The 18,778-nt window shown below is 39.8% G+C and overlaps 1 protein-coding gene across 1 annotated transcript; it reads right to left on the bottom strand.

Moving 5' to 3' along the window:
• Nucleotides 1–15,060: 15,060 nt before the first annotated feature.
• Nucleotides 15,061–15,807, bottom strand: LOC110870568. Its single transcript, XM_022119751.1, has one exon. The coding sequence runs from the start codon at nucleotides 15,805–15,807 to the stop codon at nucleotides 15,061–15,063; it is 747 nt and encodes a 248-aa protein (XP_021975443.1).
• Nucleotides 15,808–18,778: the final 2,971 nt, after the last annotated feature.

Genomic DNA, 18,778 nt, shown 5'->3' with positions numbered 1-18,778 from the left:
AGACTATGCATATGTAACAGATTTCCTTAATTCAGCTCATCAATTCCGAAATATGAGCAAACAACTTTGGCAGTTTCACAATCAGATCAAATCACAATTATTCAATCATTCAAGTATGTTCATATCACCGAAATCATCATCAATCCAAGAACAGTAATTCAGTATCATAAGGGACATATAATCGGATCATATGATAAATGAATTTAAGGACTATCATGCAACCCTAATCACTCCAACTTGATTAATTTAGTAATGATCATACTCATACATGTAGCAGCCGATTATACATATCCATTCGGTTCTAGATCATGCAATCCGATTTATAAGAACATCATCACATATCTCTTAGTTCTAAACCAAATACATAATATCATCGATAAACATTACTAGCATGAAACCCTAGTTCGTAACATGACATCAATCATAGCAAGCAATCAAGAATTAACACTCACCAGAAAAACCGAGAAGCCTAGATTACTCGAGATGGTTGGTTTCGGGTGAGGGCTGCCGTCCGGTTCCTAGAGAAAACGAGAGAGAGAGAGCACTAGGGTTTGTGTATGTGTAAAGTGTTTTGCAAGTATGAGGAGTATACCCCTACTCCTAGTGTTATGCGTGTAAAGAGAGGTGGGCCGAATCCCTCACTTGGGCTGCCCTCGATCCGTGTGCAAGTGTAAAGCCCGAATGGGTTTGTGCGATCGAGTAAGTGTTGTGCGTTTGGGCCGTTTATATACATACATACATTACACAAAGCAAGTATCAACATAACATTCATATAATCACAAGGTTCACATGGGCACGTAACATTACACAAAGTAGGTTCGAACTACGAGTTGTCACATTATCCCCAACTTAAAAGAAATTTCGTCCCGAAATTTGGTACGTACTCACTGAGGAAGCTAGTTAAGTTGCATGGTTTTCCTGGGGTGTCACCTTTTCCTCTTTTAGAATGCCTCCTCGACGCGAAAACCAGATAGCGACTGCCGAATTGGCAGAAATTATTGCGCAGCAAAGGGCTACTCAATTCCCAAACCTCTTTGCTCAATGGAACCAAGCCAACAACAACAACAATGCTCCATGCAATTTTAAGAATTTTAACTCGGCTAAACCACTCAAGTTTAGTGGTTCTGAGGGAGCAACTGGGCTTCTTCAATGGTTCGAGAGCATTGAGAATACTTTCCGTCACGTGCAGTGTCCTGACAATCGCAAGGTCGAGTTTTCTTCAAGTGTGTTTCAGAAGAGGACTCTTACATGGTGGAACGGGGTAATGAGAGACCGTGGTGCAGAAGTTGCTCTAGCACAGACATGGGCTGAACTTAGGGCCCTTATGATGAGGGAGTTCTGTCCTCGTCATGAACAGCGAGCTTTGGAGAAAGAGTTTGATGACTTAAAACAATACAGTGGCGAGCACCGGGCATATACTGATAGGTTTGAGGAGTTGAGTCTGCTTTGCCCAACAATGGTTGCCTCACTCGACAAGGCTATCGAAAGGTACACCGACGGCCTACCTGACTCGGTACAAGACATCATTACTGGTAGTAACCCTACCACACTCCATCAGGCGATCGAGTTAGCAGCGACATTGACTGAGTCGCAGGTTCGAAAGGGAAAGCTGCACAAAAAGGGTGACAAGGGTAAGAAGCAGGCGTCTGACAGAGAAGATAGCAAGAAAGGTCAAAACAAGAAGGGAAAGGATTCTGGTTCTCCAAGGGGGTCTAGGAAGCGAAAGGCTTCCCAAAACAATGCCGTTACTGCACAGGCTCAAGCTGTACCAAATCAGCCTGCACAACCACTAGCCAAGAAGTATTATCTTGGCAATGCACCTTTGTGCAACAGGTGTAACGGCCATCCCCCACCTCATCTTCAGTGTCGTCAATGCACCAACTGTGGAAGAAATGGTCATCTTGCTGCCACCTGCCGCATTCCTGCTAACCAGAATCAGGCAGTTCAAAAACAAGCCCAACAAATTGCTCAGCCTCTTGCTCAGCAACAAGGTCAAGCTGCACGACCTCATTTTCCTCCTGGTTCATTCTACAATTGTGGGGATCTGACCCACTACAGAAACCGGTGCCCAAGGCTAGCCAACCAGAATCAGAATCAGATTCCAAATCAGAATCACGCTCAGGCTCGAGGTCGAGTCTTCAACATGAACGCACAAGAGGCACAAGCAGATGATAATGTGGTGAACGGTACGTTCTTTATTAATAATCAGCCAGCATCTATTCTTTTTTATTCGGGTGCCGATAAGAGTTTTGTGTCGTTATCTTTTGAACCATTGCTTCGCATGTCTAGAATGAAACTAGGTAAACCTTTGACAGTAGAGGTTATTAGTGGTGAACCCATTATTCTTGATTTTGTTCCCCGGAACTGCCAGTTGAACCTTAACAAGCATCTTTTTCCCATTGATCTCGCGCCTATGCAACTTGGAAGCTTCGACGTTATTGTGGGTATGGATTGGTTAGCCAAGCATCATGCAGAGATAGTTTGTTTCGAGAAGATCATTCGTATGCCGCTTTCGACAAGTTAGATCCTACAGGTTCGTGGTGAGAAACCTGCTGGTGGTCTCAAACTCATGTCTTGTTTTATAGCTCGGAAGTATCTGCGAAAGAACTATGTGGCATTTTTTGGCACATGTTGTAGCAGATAAGGGCAAAGGTAAGTCTATTCAAGATATTCCTGTTGTACGGGATTACTCTGAAGTATTTCCGGAAGAGTTACCTGGTCTACCCCCAGCACGCCAAGTCGAGTTCCGTATTGATCTCATACCTGGTGCAAATCCCATTGCCAGAGCTCCATATCGTCTTGCACCGTCTGAGATGCAAGAGTTGTCTAAGCAGCTGCAGGAGCTCTCTGACAAAGGTTTTATCCGTCCTAGCTTTTCACCTTGGGGTGCTCCTGTTCTTTTTGTCAAGAAGAAGGATGGATCTTTCAGGATGTGTATCGATTATCGTGAGCTTAACAAGCTTACCATCAAGAATCGATATCCCCTACCTCGCATCGATGATCTCTTTGATCAGTTACAGGGAGCTTCTTATTTTTCAAAGATTGATCTGCGATCTGGATATCATCAACTTCGTGTGCATGAAGAAGATATTCCCAAGACAGCGTTCCGCACTCGTTATGGGCATTATGAGTTCACAGTCATGCCATTCGGTTTGACTAATGCTCCTGCTGTTTTCATGGACTTGATGAATAGGGTCTGCAAGCCTTATTTGGATATGTTCATCATCGTTTTCATTGATGACATTTTGATATGTTCTAAGACGCGAGCTGATCATGAGCAACATCTTCGTCTTACTTTGGAACTCCTCAAGAAAGAGCAACATCTTCGTCTTACTTTGGAACTCCTCAAGAAAGTGTGAATTTTGGCTTAAAGAAGTTCAATTCCTAGGATATATTGTCAATGAACAAGGTATTCATGTAGATCCCTCCAAGATCAGTGCGATTAAGGACTGGGATACGCCTACTACTCCTACTGAAGTTCGTTCTTTCCTTGGTCTTGCGGGTTATTATCGCTGCTTCATTGAAAATTTCTCAAAGATTGTAGTTCCTCTAACTGCTCTAACTCAGAAGAACAAGCCCTTTGATTGGGGATTCAAACAAGAGGAAGCTTTTCAAAACTTGAAGCAGAAACTTTGTGACGCGCCTGTTCTGACTTTGCCCGAGGGCAATGACGATTTCGTCATTTATTGCGATGCATCTAAATTGGGTCTAGGCTGTGTTCTCATGCAAAGGAACAAAGTCATAGCATATGCATCGAGGTAGTTGAAGATACATGAGAAGAACTACACCACTCATGATCTTGAGTTGGGTGCAGTTGTCTTCGCTCTTAAAATCTTGAGACACTACTTGTACGGTACAAAATGTGTGGTTTTCACAGACCACAAAAGTCTTCAGCATATCTTCAATCAGAAAGAACTCAACATGAGGCAACGACGTTGGTTGGAGCTTCTAAACGACTATGACTGCGAAATTCGCTACCATCCTGGTAAGGCGAACGTCGTAGCCGATGCTTTGAGTCGCAAGGAACGTACTAAGCTTCATTGCATTCGTGTTCAATCTGATATTCAAGCTCAATCCGATATCCAAACCCGCATTTTTCAGGCTCAACACACTTGTGTTTCACAAGGTTTGATGGATAAGGAATTTCCTTATCACATAACGCCTGCTCTTGAACTGAAGGACAATGGATCGTATTACTTCATGGACTGTTTGTGGGTCCCGAGCCAAGATAACCTCCGCACCTTGCTTATGGATGAAGCCCATAAATCTCGTTATTCTGTTCATCCTGGCTCAGATAAGATGTATAAGGATCCTCGTAGTCAATATTGGTGGCCTGGTATGAAGAAAGACATTGCCTTATATGTATCAAAATGCCTTACTTGTCTTAAGGTTAAGGTTGAACATCAGCGTCCTTCAGGTTTATTGGAGCAACCAGAGATCCCAGTTTGGAAATGGGAAAACATTACTATGGATCTCATTACTAAACTCCCGCGCACAAAGAAAGGTCATGATTCCATCTGGGTAGTTGTTCATCGTCTTACTAAATCAGCGCATTTCTTGCCAATCCGTGAGGATTTTTCGGCTGACAAACTTGCTAAAATCTATGTGGATGAAATTGTAGCTCGACATGGTGTTCCTTTGAACATCATTTCTGACAGAGATGCTCGTTTCACTTCTCATTTTTGGAGAACCATGCAATCTGCTATGGGGACCCAACTTAATCTGAGCATAGCTTATCATCCGCAAACGGATGGTCAGTCTGAAAGAACAATCCAGACTCTGGAGGATATGCTTAGAGCTTGTGTGATCGATTTTGGTGGTAGTTGGGATTCACATCTTCCATTGATTGAATTCTCCTACAACAACAGTTATCACTCCAGCATCAACATGGCTCCTTTCGAGGCTCTCTATGGTCGAAAATGTCGTTCACCAGTCTGCTGGAATGAGATCGGCGAGGCTCAGCTTACTGGACCTGCCCTTGGATTTTCAAGTCGGTGATCATGTATTACTTAAGGTCTCACCTTGGAAAGGTGTGATCAGATTTAGACAGAAAGGAAAGCTTGCACCTAGATACGTTGGACCATTCAAGATCGTCGAAAGAATCGGTAAGGTAGCCTACAGACTTGAGTTACCTCCTGAACTTGGAAATGTTCATCCAACCTTTCACGTGTCCAATCTCAAGAGGTGTTTAGCTGATGAGAACCTCCACATACCGCTTGACGAAATTCGTGTTGATAAAACACTGAAATTTGTTGAGAAACCGGTGGAAATCATGGAACGTGAAGTCAAGTGGCTTAAACGCAAGCGCATTCCTTTGGTCAAGGTTCGCTGGGAATCTAAACGTGGACCCGAGTTTACTTGGGAACACGAAGATCAAATGAAGGCAAAATATCCGCATCTTTTTCCATGAGTTTCCTCTAAATAAATTTCGGGACGAAATTTCCACAAGTAGGGGAGACTGTAACATTTGTGGTTGAAATCATTATGAACAGTTCAGCTATCAATAAAACAAAGTTATTTGATCCCAATGTTTGTTTGTTTGTTTATGTTTTACATTTTTCATGTTTTGACTTTTGTTCGATTTTAAACTCTTCATCGCTTTCTGGAGAATTAAACGCAAACTGGTGCGTAAACGTACTCAGTTTAATGAGACAAATACTCCGAAACATCAACATATACCTAACATACCTTAAATAACCTTTACATAACTTAGAAATAAGTTTTGAAGGCTTTGGTATGACAAAAAACAAGTTAATTCGCCTACAGGGACTAAAATTGATAAACTGCAAAAGTATGTCAATTTAAACTGTAACAGACATTCCGGAACATGACCATAAGTTAAACATACCATAAATGTCCTTTACATAGCTTAGAAATAGGCTTTAAGGGGTTCGGTATGCTAAAATAAACTTTTGGATCATTCAGGGGCTAAAAGTGTCAAAAAGTGCATAAGTTTGCACTTTCGCGCATAACTTACATTCTAAACACATCCAGACATCCAAAAATTTATGTAAACATCATAATATTATCCCTTAGTATTTGGCATGAGAAAAATCCATTCGTCACGCATTTTGGACCGTTTTTCGCGCTTATGCGCATTCCATCGTAATTAACCGAACATCGCGATCGTACGACCAAACGCACCGACATCCGGCATATTTTTTAGAATGTTTCATGTCCACAATGTTTAAGCATCATTTTAGGGCCTTAAAGTTGGCTTAACAGGCCTTAAACATGTCAGAAAAGGCTTTAAACACCAACAGGGACTAAAACTGTCATTTTCTAAAGTTGGCTGCAGATCAGGACACCCAGGCGGGGCGCGTAAGCCCTGTCTGAACCTTACGCGGGCCGCAAGGCCCCCCAGATATGCAGAAACTCATTTTCACAGCTGTTAGCAGCCTTTCAACACTCCAAAGGGCAATGCCTCTTGCAAATCTCTGGGGTTGGGGTCATATTGTGATACCATAACATTTTGACACTTGTACGGATGAGATTCAAGCACGTAAATCGATAAACTATCCTAACAGTCTTGCGTATCCTATAAATATCCACCCCATTCTTGCAAAAACCCACAAATCTGATCTAAAAGCTCTAAGTTGAAGCCATTGCTTCATACCTGAGCTCCTGGATCAAGATTAGCATTCGGGGACCCTTCGTAAGTGTTCTTTCGTTCTTTTATCGCGTTTTCGAGTCTGAAAGTCAAACTTTGTTTGACTTTCTGCATTAACCAGTTTATGGTCAATGCGAAGTTCGTTTGAACTTCATAACGTGAGCGTGATCACGATGGTTATAGTCCATAGTAACTATACCTACTGATTACCACGTTATCTAGGCTCAGTGACGAGTCGTAGTTTCGGCCAAAATGCGCATTCTTGCGTATTTTGTAACCAAACTACTCATAAGGATCAAAACCGTTTGTTTTGATACCAAACCTGTTTTCTAACTTAGTTAAGCATGTTTTAACATGCTTAGCTCGTCACATTTAGTTTAGTGCTTATATAGGGTCGTAAGGTAAGGGATCTAAACAATCGCTTATACTTTCGAACCTGACCCATTTGGTCGATCTTTAGGATCCGACCAAACACATAAGGTGACCATAGTATATAGGGGATAACCTTCCGAGGTTATACATTATGGTCATGGCATTTAGTTAGTTGTATGATAGGTAGTTTATATGCCTTAGGTAAATTACCAAAATGCCCTTTTTACGCCAAAATTCATATTAAGCATATGTAACATAACGTTTGATATCTAAACTGATTTGGCAACAATATTAGATATGTTAAGGCATATTTTACTTATCATAGGGCTAGTTAGGCGTTCCGAACGCATTTTACGCGACCGACGCTTTAAAGTAGCATCAGCTACCTAAACGGGTCGTAATGGGTCGTAAGCACTTAGGTTAGGTTTCATTTTAGTATGTAGGCTTTGTTAAACCATATTACACGAGTCTCCATACTCATTTGGTTTACGAACCCTCATTCTATCCAATCCTCCGATTTTCGGTCCGGTATATTAACATAGTTACCTATATTAGGTGCCGTTTGATATCCGTGATCTCTAGCATTGTTTGGTTGTTACACAAGGACTTCTAAGCAATCTCAAGTGAGTACATAGTACCCTCTTTTACTGTTTTCCAAAATGTTTTGGGGTGAAACACATGTGCCTACTTGTTACCTTCGTGCTTTCCTGTTTTCACATCATATACTTGCTATGCTCATTAGTACACTATTAGTACATGATTTACATTACATTGTTTCGCTATGTATGTTTACTTAGCATACTTAGTACATTGTTTTACTTTACATTTCTGCTATGTATGTTGACTGATAGGATGCTAGCACATTCATTTACATGACTTTTCTGCTTTGTAGGTTAACTTAGCATACTTAGTACATTGTTTTCATATAACATGTTTACAATTGCTATAACATTTGGTTTGCACAAACGGGACTTATATACGTTCATTAACATTAGCTACGCCACTCGGTAGTAAGTAGTGGTACCATAGGACTTGACAAATCCCATTCCTGACATCCCGGGTTTGTTTGGATGTAAGGAATGACTGAATCCGAAAACATTTCTTTTGAAAACCTTGACTTAGGGTTATCCGACTGTCTCAAGGCTTGAATGTATGCGTTAAATTACCACATAAATGTATGTATCAATGTAACATGCTTTTACTTTGCAAAACATAACTTTTTGATATATTCAAAATACTCTGTTTTGTACATCTTTCTACATTTGGTTATGTGACAATACTTTACTTGTAATACATAACATTTGTTACACATAACATGACTACAATTGGACTTTTTTAACATTTGCCAAGGTTTATACAAGGACTTTTGACAATTGGTTTAAACATAGACATTATACATTGTTGGTTCGTTTGAGTGACTTAAGTAACGAGATGTGAGTAGTATAATACAAACATGGTAAATACGCCGCTGGTACTTTTTATATATAAGTGTTTGTATTATATTACATATCATAGCGTTACGTAAATTATTCCTTTTTGACTTATACATTTTACACAAGTAGCCCGTTTTCACAAGGCTTTGGCTTGCAATACAGTTTATTTTATACAACTCATTTTACTTGGTTATTCATTTAACCATACATTATTCTTTTATCTATACATATCATTTGATCTTATCGCTTTTAAATGATTTACAAAACAAAACAATTTACAAGGTTCATGACTGAATTTTATTAAACAGTTCTTAAATCTTAAGTCATGAATCCTAATTTCACAAAACTTATGTATCTCACAGGCATTTTTATGCTGACGTACCTATTTTCACATGTGTTTTCAGGAGCTTTTGCGTAGGACGATGATCATGACACTAGGGCGGACCTGTGCCTTAGAGACATAAAATAAAGATAGACTTAGTTTAACTATGTTATGTACTCTTGGTTTTCATGTTTAAGACAATGTTACTCTATTGTTGATAAATAAAATGTAACTTTGTATGCCATGGTTGTGAAACAATTAATTCTGTTACAACACTCCCCGACGTTTCAGCCACGTTTGATTGTTCCACGTGGTCGGGGTGTGACATTCATCATCCTGATTGACTAAACAGACTTTGCTTTCTGGTGATATGTAGTCGTTCCAGTTAAAATCCACCAAACATGCTCTCTTAGAATCCTCGATCTTTCTACCATGAGCCACCTGCGGTTCTTGTAGTTGTTGCTGACCCACTTGCTGATGAATGGCTTTCCCGTAGTAATCGTCTTTTCGGAATGGATTCTGAGCTCCACTAGCTTCCCTGTTCTTGCATTCCCGTTTGAAATGCCCTTTCTCCCTGCATCGAAAACAAGTAACTTTAGATTTATCAAAACCTAAAGTAGAAACATGTGCATCAAGAAAGTCATTTCTCCCAGTAATCGTTTTGAACTTTTCAGCACGCCTAAGAACGCTAGCTAGACACCATTTGATGTCCATCAGTTCCATTTCTTCAGCGTCTATCTGATCGTAATCCTCCTTTGTGAGCATAGGATTCCCGATCCGACCTGCAACGAGACCTTCATACGAGAGAAGCACAGAACTAAGTAAAGCTATGTGGTCTTTAGCAGTTTCTTCAGAAAAACTTTGACCCTTTGGAAGATTCAAAGCGATGTTGCACTGGATCACATATCCATTTCTAGTTTTCGTGCTTTGAGAATGGAAACTTGTAGTTGACTCTTTTGGATTAACACTCGGAAATGAAGAGAATCCACTGCTGCTTTTGTTTGAACTCTGATCAAACTTTTCTGTCAAATCCCCAGCACTGAACGCAGTCTGGATTTTCGGGCTTCTTTCAGCTTCCGGAACACTGCCTTTGTAATACATCTTTACATCTTGTTGACCACTTGGACTGTTCATCCTTGCGATCTTCTGATGTTCCAAATCCTGACTTTCAATCTTCTCGATAAACTGAGAAATCGTTAACCCATCATAAACCCCGGTATTTTTCAGAATCATCAAATAGGTACCCCACTCTTTCTGCGGTAACGCATCAGCTAACTTATCTACCCACTCTTCACGATCTTTTGTAATACTCAGCATCGACACGGATCGCACCAAGTGGCAGTAACGTTCAATTAACTTCTTTGTGTCTTCACCTGGTAGACTGCTAAACAAATCAAACTCTTTCTTGAGCAATGCCTTCTTGCTCTTAATCTTTTTCTCACTACCCTCAAACTTGACTTTGAGTGCATCCCAAATCGACTTTGAAGTTTTATCGTGCTGAAGCAATATGAAGATATCTTCTTTGATGGCTTGTTGAAGCAGACTGATCATCATCTTCTAGGCTTTGTACATATTCCGTTCTTGATCAGTAAACCCTGATAGCTCTTTGATAACCTGCAAATCTATTCGTGGTAACACATATTTCTTCAAAATACATTCCCATGATCTAAGATGGTTTGCCTGAACCTAGTTTTCGAATCTGTCTTTCCACCCGTAGTATTCTTCGATACTCATCAGTTTCGGAGGCTTTTGTGTAGTTCCTGTCTCATTTTCCAAATTCATGGCTTGAGCAATGGAAGCCGGAGTAGTCGGGGATGAAGCGAACGCGTTGTAGAACTCGTTGTCCATTTTTCCGAAGCACGTATTTCAAAACAGTTACTTTGGAGTGGAATTAACCAAATAAACCTTCTGGAGCGAAATCAGAACAATTATCTGGAGCGAAATCACTAATTGTGCACTTTGAGCGAAATCACAGTGCTCACAGGAGCGAAATTAGATATTAGCACAGGAGCGGAATCAGAACTTGCATTTTGGAAAGAAATTAGATCAAATTTTGGAGCGAAATCAGGAATTTGCAGCTTTGGAGCGAAATCAGACCCTAACTCTGGAGCGAAAACACACTTGTTCGAGCGAAATCAACAATTGTCCGTTCGAGCGAAATCAGCTCGGATGTCATTTTTGTCCATTTTTAAACCGATTTTAGGTGTGAAACTTTCCAGGGTTTGTCTAAGTCCAATTTCAAACAATCTGTGAAAATTTGATCCGGTTTTGTGTCACACCCCGACCACGTAAAACAACAAAACGTGGCGGAAACGTCGGGGAGTGTTGTAACAGAATCATTGTTTCACAACCATGGAATAAATAGTTTCGTTTTATTGAATTATTGAATTAAATGTTTTGATACAAACTAGATAAATACAACTATTATCCTCCAAGTTTTAAAGTCGCTAAGGCCTTGTCCATTCCTATGTGAGAATACACCAATATCATCATCAAGCATCATCAACTATTGTACCTGAAACACATGTGAAAATAGGTACGTCAGCATAAAAATGCCGGCGAGTAGATAGGTTTTGTATGAATTTCAGATTCATGGCTCGTTTTACATGTTGCAACAGTTATAAAAAAAATAATAATTGTTTTGAAAAATATAGTATTGCGACATAATTAACCAACTCAAATCAAATTGGTTACAGTTTATAAAATCTCGTAGCCATGATTCTTAACTCCAAAACATTTGTTTAATTAAACCCAAATTGTAAATCGTTTTTAAAATAAAAACTCGATTAGTATATATATGTATATCGTTGGAAAAACCTTGTAATATATCTTTGTTTCAATAACCTTGCCCAAGTGATCTAGTTAACGCAACGACATATAATGTATTAAAAGCACTTATATATAGGAAGTACCAGCGGCGTATCCACCATGCTTTTAACACATTACACCTGCCCCGTTATCTAATCACTTCCCTAGCCCAACGGTTCAAACAGATTTCAAACGGTTCATGTCAATCAAAGGTTACAAACGGTTTATATAATCAAATGGTTACAAACGGTTCACATAGTCAAGTGATCACAAACGGTTCACAGGATCATACGGTTACTACGGTTCAAAATGTAAAACAATGTGTCCATATACTGGCTGAGCATATGCGACAAAATGTAATATACAGAAATCAGTATGCTAGCATGTTAAGTAAACATACATAGCAACACATAATGAAATCATGTACTAATATTGTACTATTGAACATAGTAAGTATATGATACAAAAACATGGGAAACATGAAAGTATCAAGTAGGCACATGTGTTCCACCCCAAAACAGTTTGAAAACAGTAAAAGAGGGGACTATGTATTCACCTGAGGGTGCTTAGAAGTCTTGAACAACAACCAAGCAAAGCTAGAGTGATCAGGGAATCAAACGGCACCCTATATAGGTAACTATGTAAATAACCGGACCTAAATCAGGAGATAGGATAGAATGAGGTTCTATAAATCAAACGAGTAATTAAACTCGTATGGTATGATTTAATAGACCTTACATTCTGATTGGAAAGTCTACCTAAGTGCTTTTGACCCGTTTCGACACATTATGGTAACATAAGCTACTATAAGGCGTCGTTAGCGTAAAACTATGTTCGGATGGTTCACTATGTGCTATGCCAAGTCTTACATGCCCAATTATCCTTAAACATGTTACTAAATCAGATTATATGTCAAAAATAAGTTCACATAGGCAAAATACGGATTTTAGCTTCAAAAGGGCATTTTGGTCATTTCCTATGGGCATACAAGCTAACTAGCAAATGACTAACCAATCCTATGTGATCATAAGGTATAACCTCAGTGGTTATTCCCAATGCAACTATGATCACTAACTAAGCTTGGTCGGATCCTAAAGATCGACCAAACGGGTCGGGTTCGAAAGTCTAAGCGGTTGTTTAGACCGCTTACCTTACGACCCTAAACAAGCACTAAATTAATAGTGTCGAGTTAAACATGTCAAAACATGTTTAACCTACTGATTTGGTATCAAAACAAAGTGTTTTGATACCCTAAAGTAGTTCCGTTGCAAAATGCGTGCTAAAACGCATTTTGACCGAAACTTTGACTCGACACTACACCTAGTTAACGTGGTAATCAGTGGGTATAATCACTAAGGATTATAACCAACGTGATTACAATCACGTTGCAAAGTTCAACCGAACTTTGCGTTGACCAAAGACTGGTCAAACTGAAAGTCAAACACTGTTTGACTTTTTAAACTAGTAAGCAATTAAAAGAATGAAAGATTGCTCACTAAGGGTCCTTGCTATCTTTTCTACAAAGAAGACAAAGTCCCAAAAGCTTGAGAATGCTCCCAAAGCAGATGTAGAGAAGAAATGAGAAGAATGAGCAAAGAATTGAGGAGTTTGGCCAACTATTTATAGTAGAGCATGAAGAACAAGATCATTCCAAGTGTTTTGATTAGCCATTAAGCAATGAAATCTGGCCATACAAGTGTTAGGAGCTGATTGGGAGCCTTGGTGATCACACAAACTTGCCCATCACACAAAGAAGTTACCATAACAGCCCCTAAAGAATCAAACAACAGCCAATTTCAAGCTTCTGGTCGCTGGGCCTGCTTTACGGACCGCAAAGGGTCCCTTACGATCCGTAAGGACCATGCTGCAGATCAGCAACTTTCACAAAATGGCAGATTAGGCCCCTGAGCTGGTTTTGACGTGTTTTGGCACTTCTAACACCCGTCAAGCCCATTTTTAAGCTTCATAATGAAGCTAAAGTATAAGGAACATGAAACATGCTCAAAAATATGCCGGATGTTGGTTCGTTTGGCCGTACGGTTGCGTTGTTCGGCTATTTATGACGGAAATCGTAACGAGCGCGAAAACGATCCAAATTGCGAAACGAATGGAATTTTTTCATGCCGATCACTAAAATAAAAATATTTTAGTGTGTACAAAAATTTTGGATGTCCAGATGTGGTCAGAATGTAAGATATGCGAGAAAATGCAAATTTACGCCGTTTTTGACGCAAATAGTCCCTGTAAGCGAATAAACTTGATTTCGGCATACCAAACCATCCAAAACTTATTTCTAAGTTATGTAAAGGTCATTTAAGGTATGTTAAGCCTATGTCACTATTCCGGAGTGTATGTTGCATTAAACTGGTTATATTTACGCATCAGATCGCATATAACCTTCCAGAAAGCGATTTAAAGCCCGAAATCGAACAAGAATTGATATGTGCAAATGATACACATATTTTCACAAATCCCAAATATGAACACAAAAATTCATTGGTTTGGCACTTGTTCGACGGTCACAGTGACACAGGTGTCACATTTTGACCGTTAAAACTCGTTCTGATGAAGAAAGAAGTTGTAGAAGCTAGAAATCTCAATGAAATTCGGCTGTAAACTGGAGAACTCCTCCAACTGGCTCTGATACCAATTGTAGGATCGTGCGGCTGACCCAAATGAGTCATTTAGAGAGGTTCAGATCTATTTCTAGTGCGGAAAACAAGAAATAGACTTAGTAACAGCTTGCACTTCACTTAATTCACTGATTGCATTGATTTGACGTTGTTTACATTCAATCCTCACACCGGCAGCACTTCGGCATGGAATACAAGGCTATCGTTACTGATTTCGCTCTAAAGCACACTATATATAGTGCTTCTGATTTCGCCCGAAATGACATGAAGTCATTTGGAGCGAAATCAACATTTGATATTTCGGGCGAAATCACCTAATAGTGATTTCGGGCGAAATCACATGCATATGCATTAGGAGTGAAATCAGCATTTAACACATACATACTTTCCTATTTTCTCGTAAAACGTGCCCTAATCTATACAATGTAATCTAAGACTCGATACAAGACGAAGTCGACAGATGCATGCACTAACACAAAACAGGTACACCCCAAGGCGAAAAGCTTGGTCGAATGAAACCTTTGTCTAGTAGCTCTTGAAGCTGATTTGACAATTCTTTCATCTCTGACGGTGCTAATCTATAAGGAGATTTTGCAATTGGTGCAGCACCGGGTACCAAATCACTTCTAAACTCGATTTGTCTCATAGGGGGCAATCCAGGAAACTCTTTAGGGAAAACTTCCAGATAATCACGAACTATAGGAATTTCTTCGATCTTCCTACCATCAGCCTTCGTATCCACTACGTTAACCAAGAACACAGGATAACCCTTACCAACATCTTGTACATCTTCATAACACAAACAACTCATACTCGACTCGATCGGTCACCGTGAACAACCATAGCTTCACCACCACAAGGACGAGGTATCCTTACTTGTTTCTACGAACAAATAATCTCAGCTTTATTCTTGGATAGCCAATCCATCCCAAAAACTACATCAAAACTACCCAGCTCCACTGGTAATAAATCGATGCTAAAACTATGATCGTCTAACCCAATACTACAACCACGAACGACTTCGCTAGTTTCTATCAATTTACCATTTGCTAGTTCTATTGAGTACTTTTTAGTTAGCTTACTTGTTCGAAAACACAGAAACGGTTCAAAGTTTTTCGAAACAAAACTCAAGTCAGCTCCAGTATCAAACAGTACGAACGAAGAATGGTTATTGATCAAGAATATACCGGTAACAACTGCAGGATCATCACGTACCTTCCCAGCATTCAGCTCGAACGCTCTGTCCCTGGCATTCTTACCCTTCTCTTTCGGACAATCTCTATTGAAATGTCCCTGCTCTCCGCACTCGTAGCGTCCCTCGAGCTTAACTCCCTCCGACGTACTCTTAGCATAGCACTCGCGAGTCACATGCCCAGTTCGACCACATCTGGTGCACTTTCCTTGCTCATCACCGTGAGTCTTCTTCACAGAACCACTCTTGCCATCCTTGACATTATCCTTTCCTGAACTACTAGAGTTAGCTACATAAGCTTTCCGCGTACTACGTTTCTTATCACGCTTCTCATCGGAATCCTTTTTTGAGCTCTCAGACTTTCGCTTCTGAGAATTCCCAGATCTAGGCTCGGAATGCTGAATTACTTGAATGGTCGACCCGCTGTGACGACCCATAATCACGCATACCGTTGTCACGTCATTGCATAGGGCACCAGTAAATTATCTTGGGCTACAACTGTTGGGATTGAACCCTATCAAACGAACAGATAATTAAAGCCAAAACTGGATCAGAGCAGTGGATCCAGAAAAAGTAGATGTTATGTAATCAAGTCTCTCCCCTTGAAAGTGGTTTCAACATCTGCTGACCTCCAATTCACTGATCAGTACAACTGCTGATCAAGTCAAAGACTAATGAAGACTAAAGCCCTGATGTTCAATCTGCTGCCTTGAGTCAAGCACTGCTGGGTTATATCAAGTACTGCTGGGTTTACATCAGTGGAAAGATTCAGCAGTAGTTTAGTTTGTCTTTAATGAAATGTAATGTATAACAGTTGTTAGCATAAGCAGTACTTGTATAGGTCAGTTGTTAGAGTTTGTTAGGAGGTTAGATGTCACTTTCATGGTGACGTCAACAAAGATGCCTCAGTGGTTTTTCCGTGCCTATAAAGAGAACAGTACTCTGTACTGTTCTGTTAGCTCTTCACCATCTTTCTTCCTGTACAAACAAATCATTGTGAGCTCAGGCTGAGGGGGAGTTTGTTGCATACATGCAATTGTAATCGCTGATGAAATAAATTCAATCATTCGGTTCATTGTTGAAAATGTGTGTTGAAAGCAATTCTCCCGTTTGATTGTGAAAAGTTTGTTTCCATTTACATTCCGTTGCTCTACTTTTTCATTGTTCATCTTAACTCAAACATAAAACACAATCAAAACCAAACTCAGATCCTAACAAATGGTATCAGAGCTCGGACAGTCAAATTTGATTTAATAATCGTTTTGACATAAATAGTGCAGCTCACAATCGTTGATACGGACAGTCAAATTTGATTTAATAATCGTTTGGACATAATCAGTGCCTGTAAAACAACCAGGATGACGTCACAATCACAAGATGATAAGAATAACATTGGCTCCCTTTTTAAACCACCCATGCTTAAACGTAATGAATACACCATCTAGGAGAGAAGGATGGGTCACATCCTTGCTCAACAGAATACTGGATGTTGGAGATCTATTGTTTTTGGACCACACGCTCCCATGGTGCCAAGTGCTGGGGATACAAAGCAGTTCGAACCTAAAAAACCTGAAAATTATACTGAAACTGATTTCCAAAAGTTCGAACTCGATGCCAAAGCATTTAGCATCATTGCATCTACATTACCCAATGAAATCTATGCTGGGCTGTTACATTGTAACAATGCCAAAGAGCTATGGGATGCACGAAAGGAACAGTTTGGGGGAACAGAAGAAGTTATTGAAAATAATAGGGAAATTTTGAATCAGCAGTGTGAAACCTTTTGTCACATCAAGGGTGAATCATTGACCCAACAGTTTGAGCGATTTAGCTGTCTTATTAGTGAGCTAAGACTTGTTAAAGTTACATTTCCTAATTCAACACAAAATAGCAGGTTTCTTAGATCACTACCTGAAAAATGGGATACAATTGCTTTTGTAACTAGAAATTTAGCTGAGTTCAAAGATCTGACCCCGACCCAACTTCATGGTAGACTCCTGACCTATGAAAGGGAGTTAAAGCAGAAAAAGAAGTTGCAAGAGTCTGGAAAAGTTGCTGATGATTATTCATTTGGCAGCACAGCTCTTTTTGGTTAGGAAGAATTTGGTAGCAGTAGTAAGGATCAGAGTTATGATCACTTTATTGATATAACTGCTGGTGGAAATTTTAACAACTCTGATTCTCACTCTGCAAACTATGCTTTTGCTGCAAATTGTGAAAACCAGATGTCAGATAACTTGTGTTTTGAAGTAAATGATTTGCAACACTTTGATCCCACTGATTTAGAAGAGATGGACATTTTGCATCAATTGGCTTTGCTTAGTGTAAGAACAAGCAAATTCTATAAAAGAATACGGAGAAAATTCCCAGGGTTACATGGGAATTTAAGAGTGGGGTTGGATAAATCAAAACTGAAGTGCTACAAGTGCAATAGGCTAGGTCATTTTGCTAGGGAATGCAAGAGTCAAACCACTGGTCCAATAATAACTCATCCCAGCTCAAACCCAAGACCACAACATCATAGCACTATGCAATATACCCCTGCAGCACATGTTAACACTGCTCACTATGCTGCAACCCCTGTGCCTGTGCATTATGTTCAAACCACTGTTCCACAAATTCAGTATGTTCAAGCCCCTGTCCCTCAGGCACAAGTGCAACCTGTTGCACCTCAACAAGCTGCTCCAACAGTGGTACAACCAAATCAGCAAAGCTTTTTTACCCAAGGCTTTGTTGACTGGAGTAGCATGCCTGATGAGCTTGGTGATGAAAATTTTTCACTCTATGCTTCTAATGATACCTTTAATGATGAATTTTGTTTGATGACATTAGAGTCAATACCAGAAGGGGTAGAAACTGAAGGTGAACAGCTAAGTGCTGAAACAGTGGAGAAGTAGCTGAAGCAATGGTTACTGCAGTTGCTGGTGAACTACTGCTGGGAGAAAATTCAGAAACCCTGATTGAACCACTGTCTGACCCCTGGTCCAAAGAAGACAAAGAAGAAGAGGAAGAGAAGAAATCAGGTGAGAAAGAAGTTAGAGCTGATGAAGAAGGTGATCATCAATGTGATTGTGCCATGATGGCGGTTGCTAAGGTATCACCTCAAGTTTTTGAAAAACTGTGTTCAGACAAATGTATTATTGCATTTGCTATCATTAAAGAGGTAAATGAAAATCTTAGGGATAAAGTCTTAACTGATGAAGTCAAATTTGAAAAGTCATTGAAAGAACTTAAAAACAAATTGGCTGAAAAAGACAAAGAAATCAGCAGTCTAAAAGAAGAGCAAAGCATAACCAAGACTCAACTCCAAACTACTGTAGAAAAATACCAAATTTGTAAAAAAGAGTTGGAGTCCACCCAAATCACTTGTGAAAGATGGGTGGAATCTTGCAAAGGTTATGAGGTCAT

The sequence above is a fragment of the Helianthus annuus genome, chromosome 8, assembly GCF_002127325.2.
Source record: "Helianthus annuus cultivar XRQ/B chromosome 8, HanXRQr2.0-SUNRISE, whole genome shotgun sequence".
Taxonomy (NCBI): domain Eukaryota; kingdom Viridiplantae; phylum Streptophyta; class Magnoliopsida; order Asterales; family Asteraceae; genus Helianthus; species Helianthus annuus.
This window is presented reverse-complemented; position numbering and strand designations above follow the sequence as displayed.

Excerpts from the sequence above, each read along its gene's own strand:
- LOC110870568 (XM_022119751.1), bottom strand. The coding sequence starts at position 15,807 with ATGGGTCGTCACAGCGGGTCGACCATTCAAGTAATTCAGCATTCCGAG.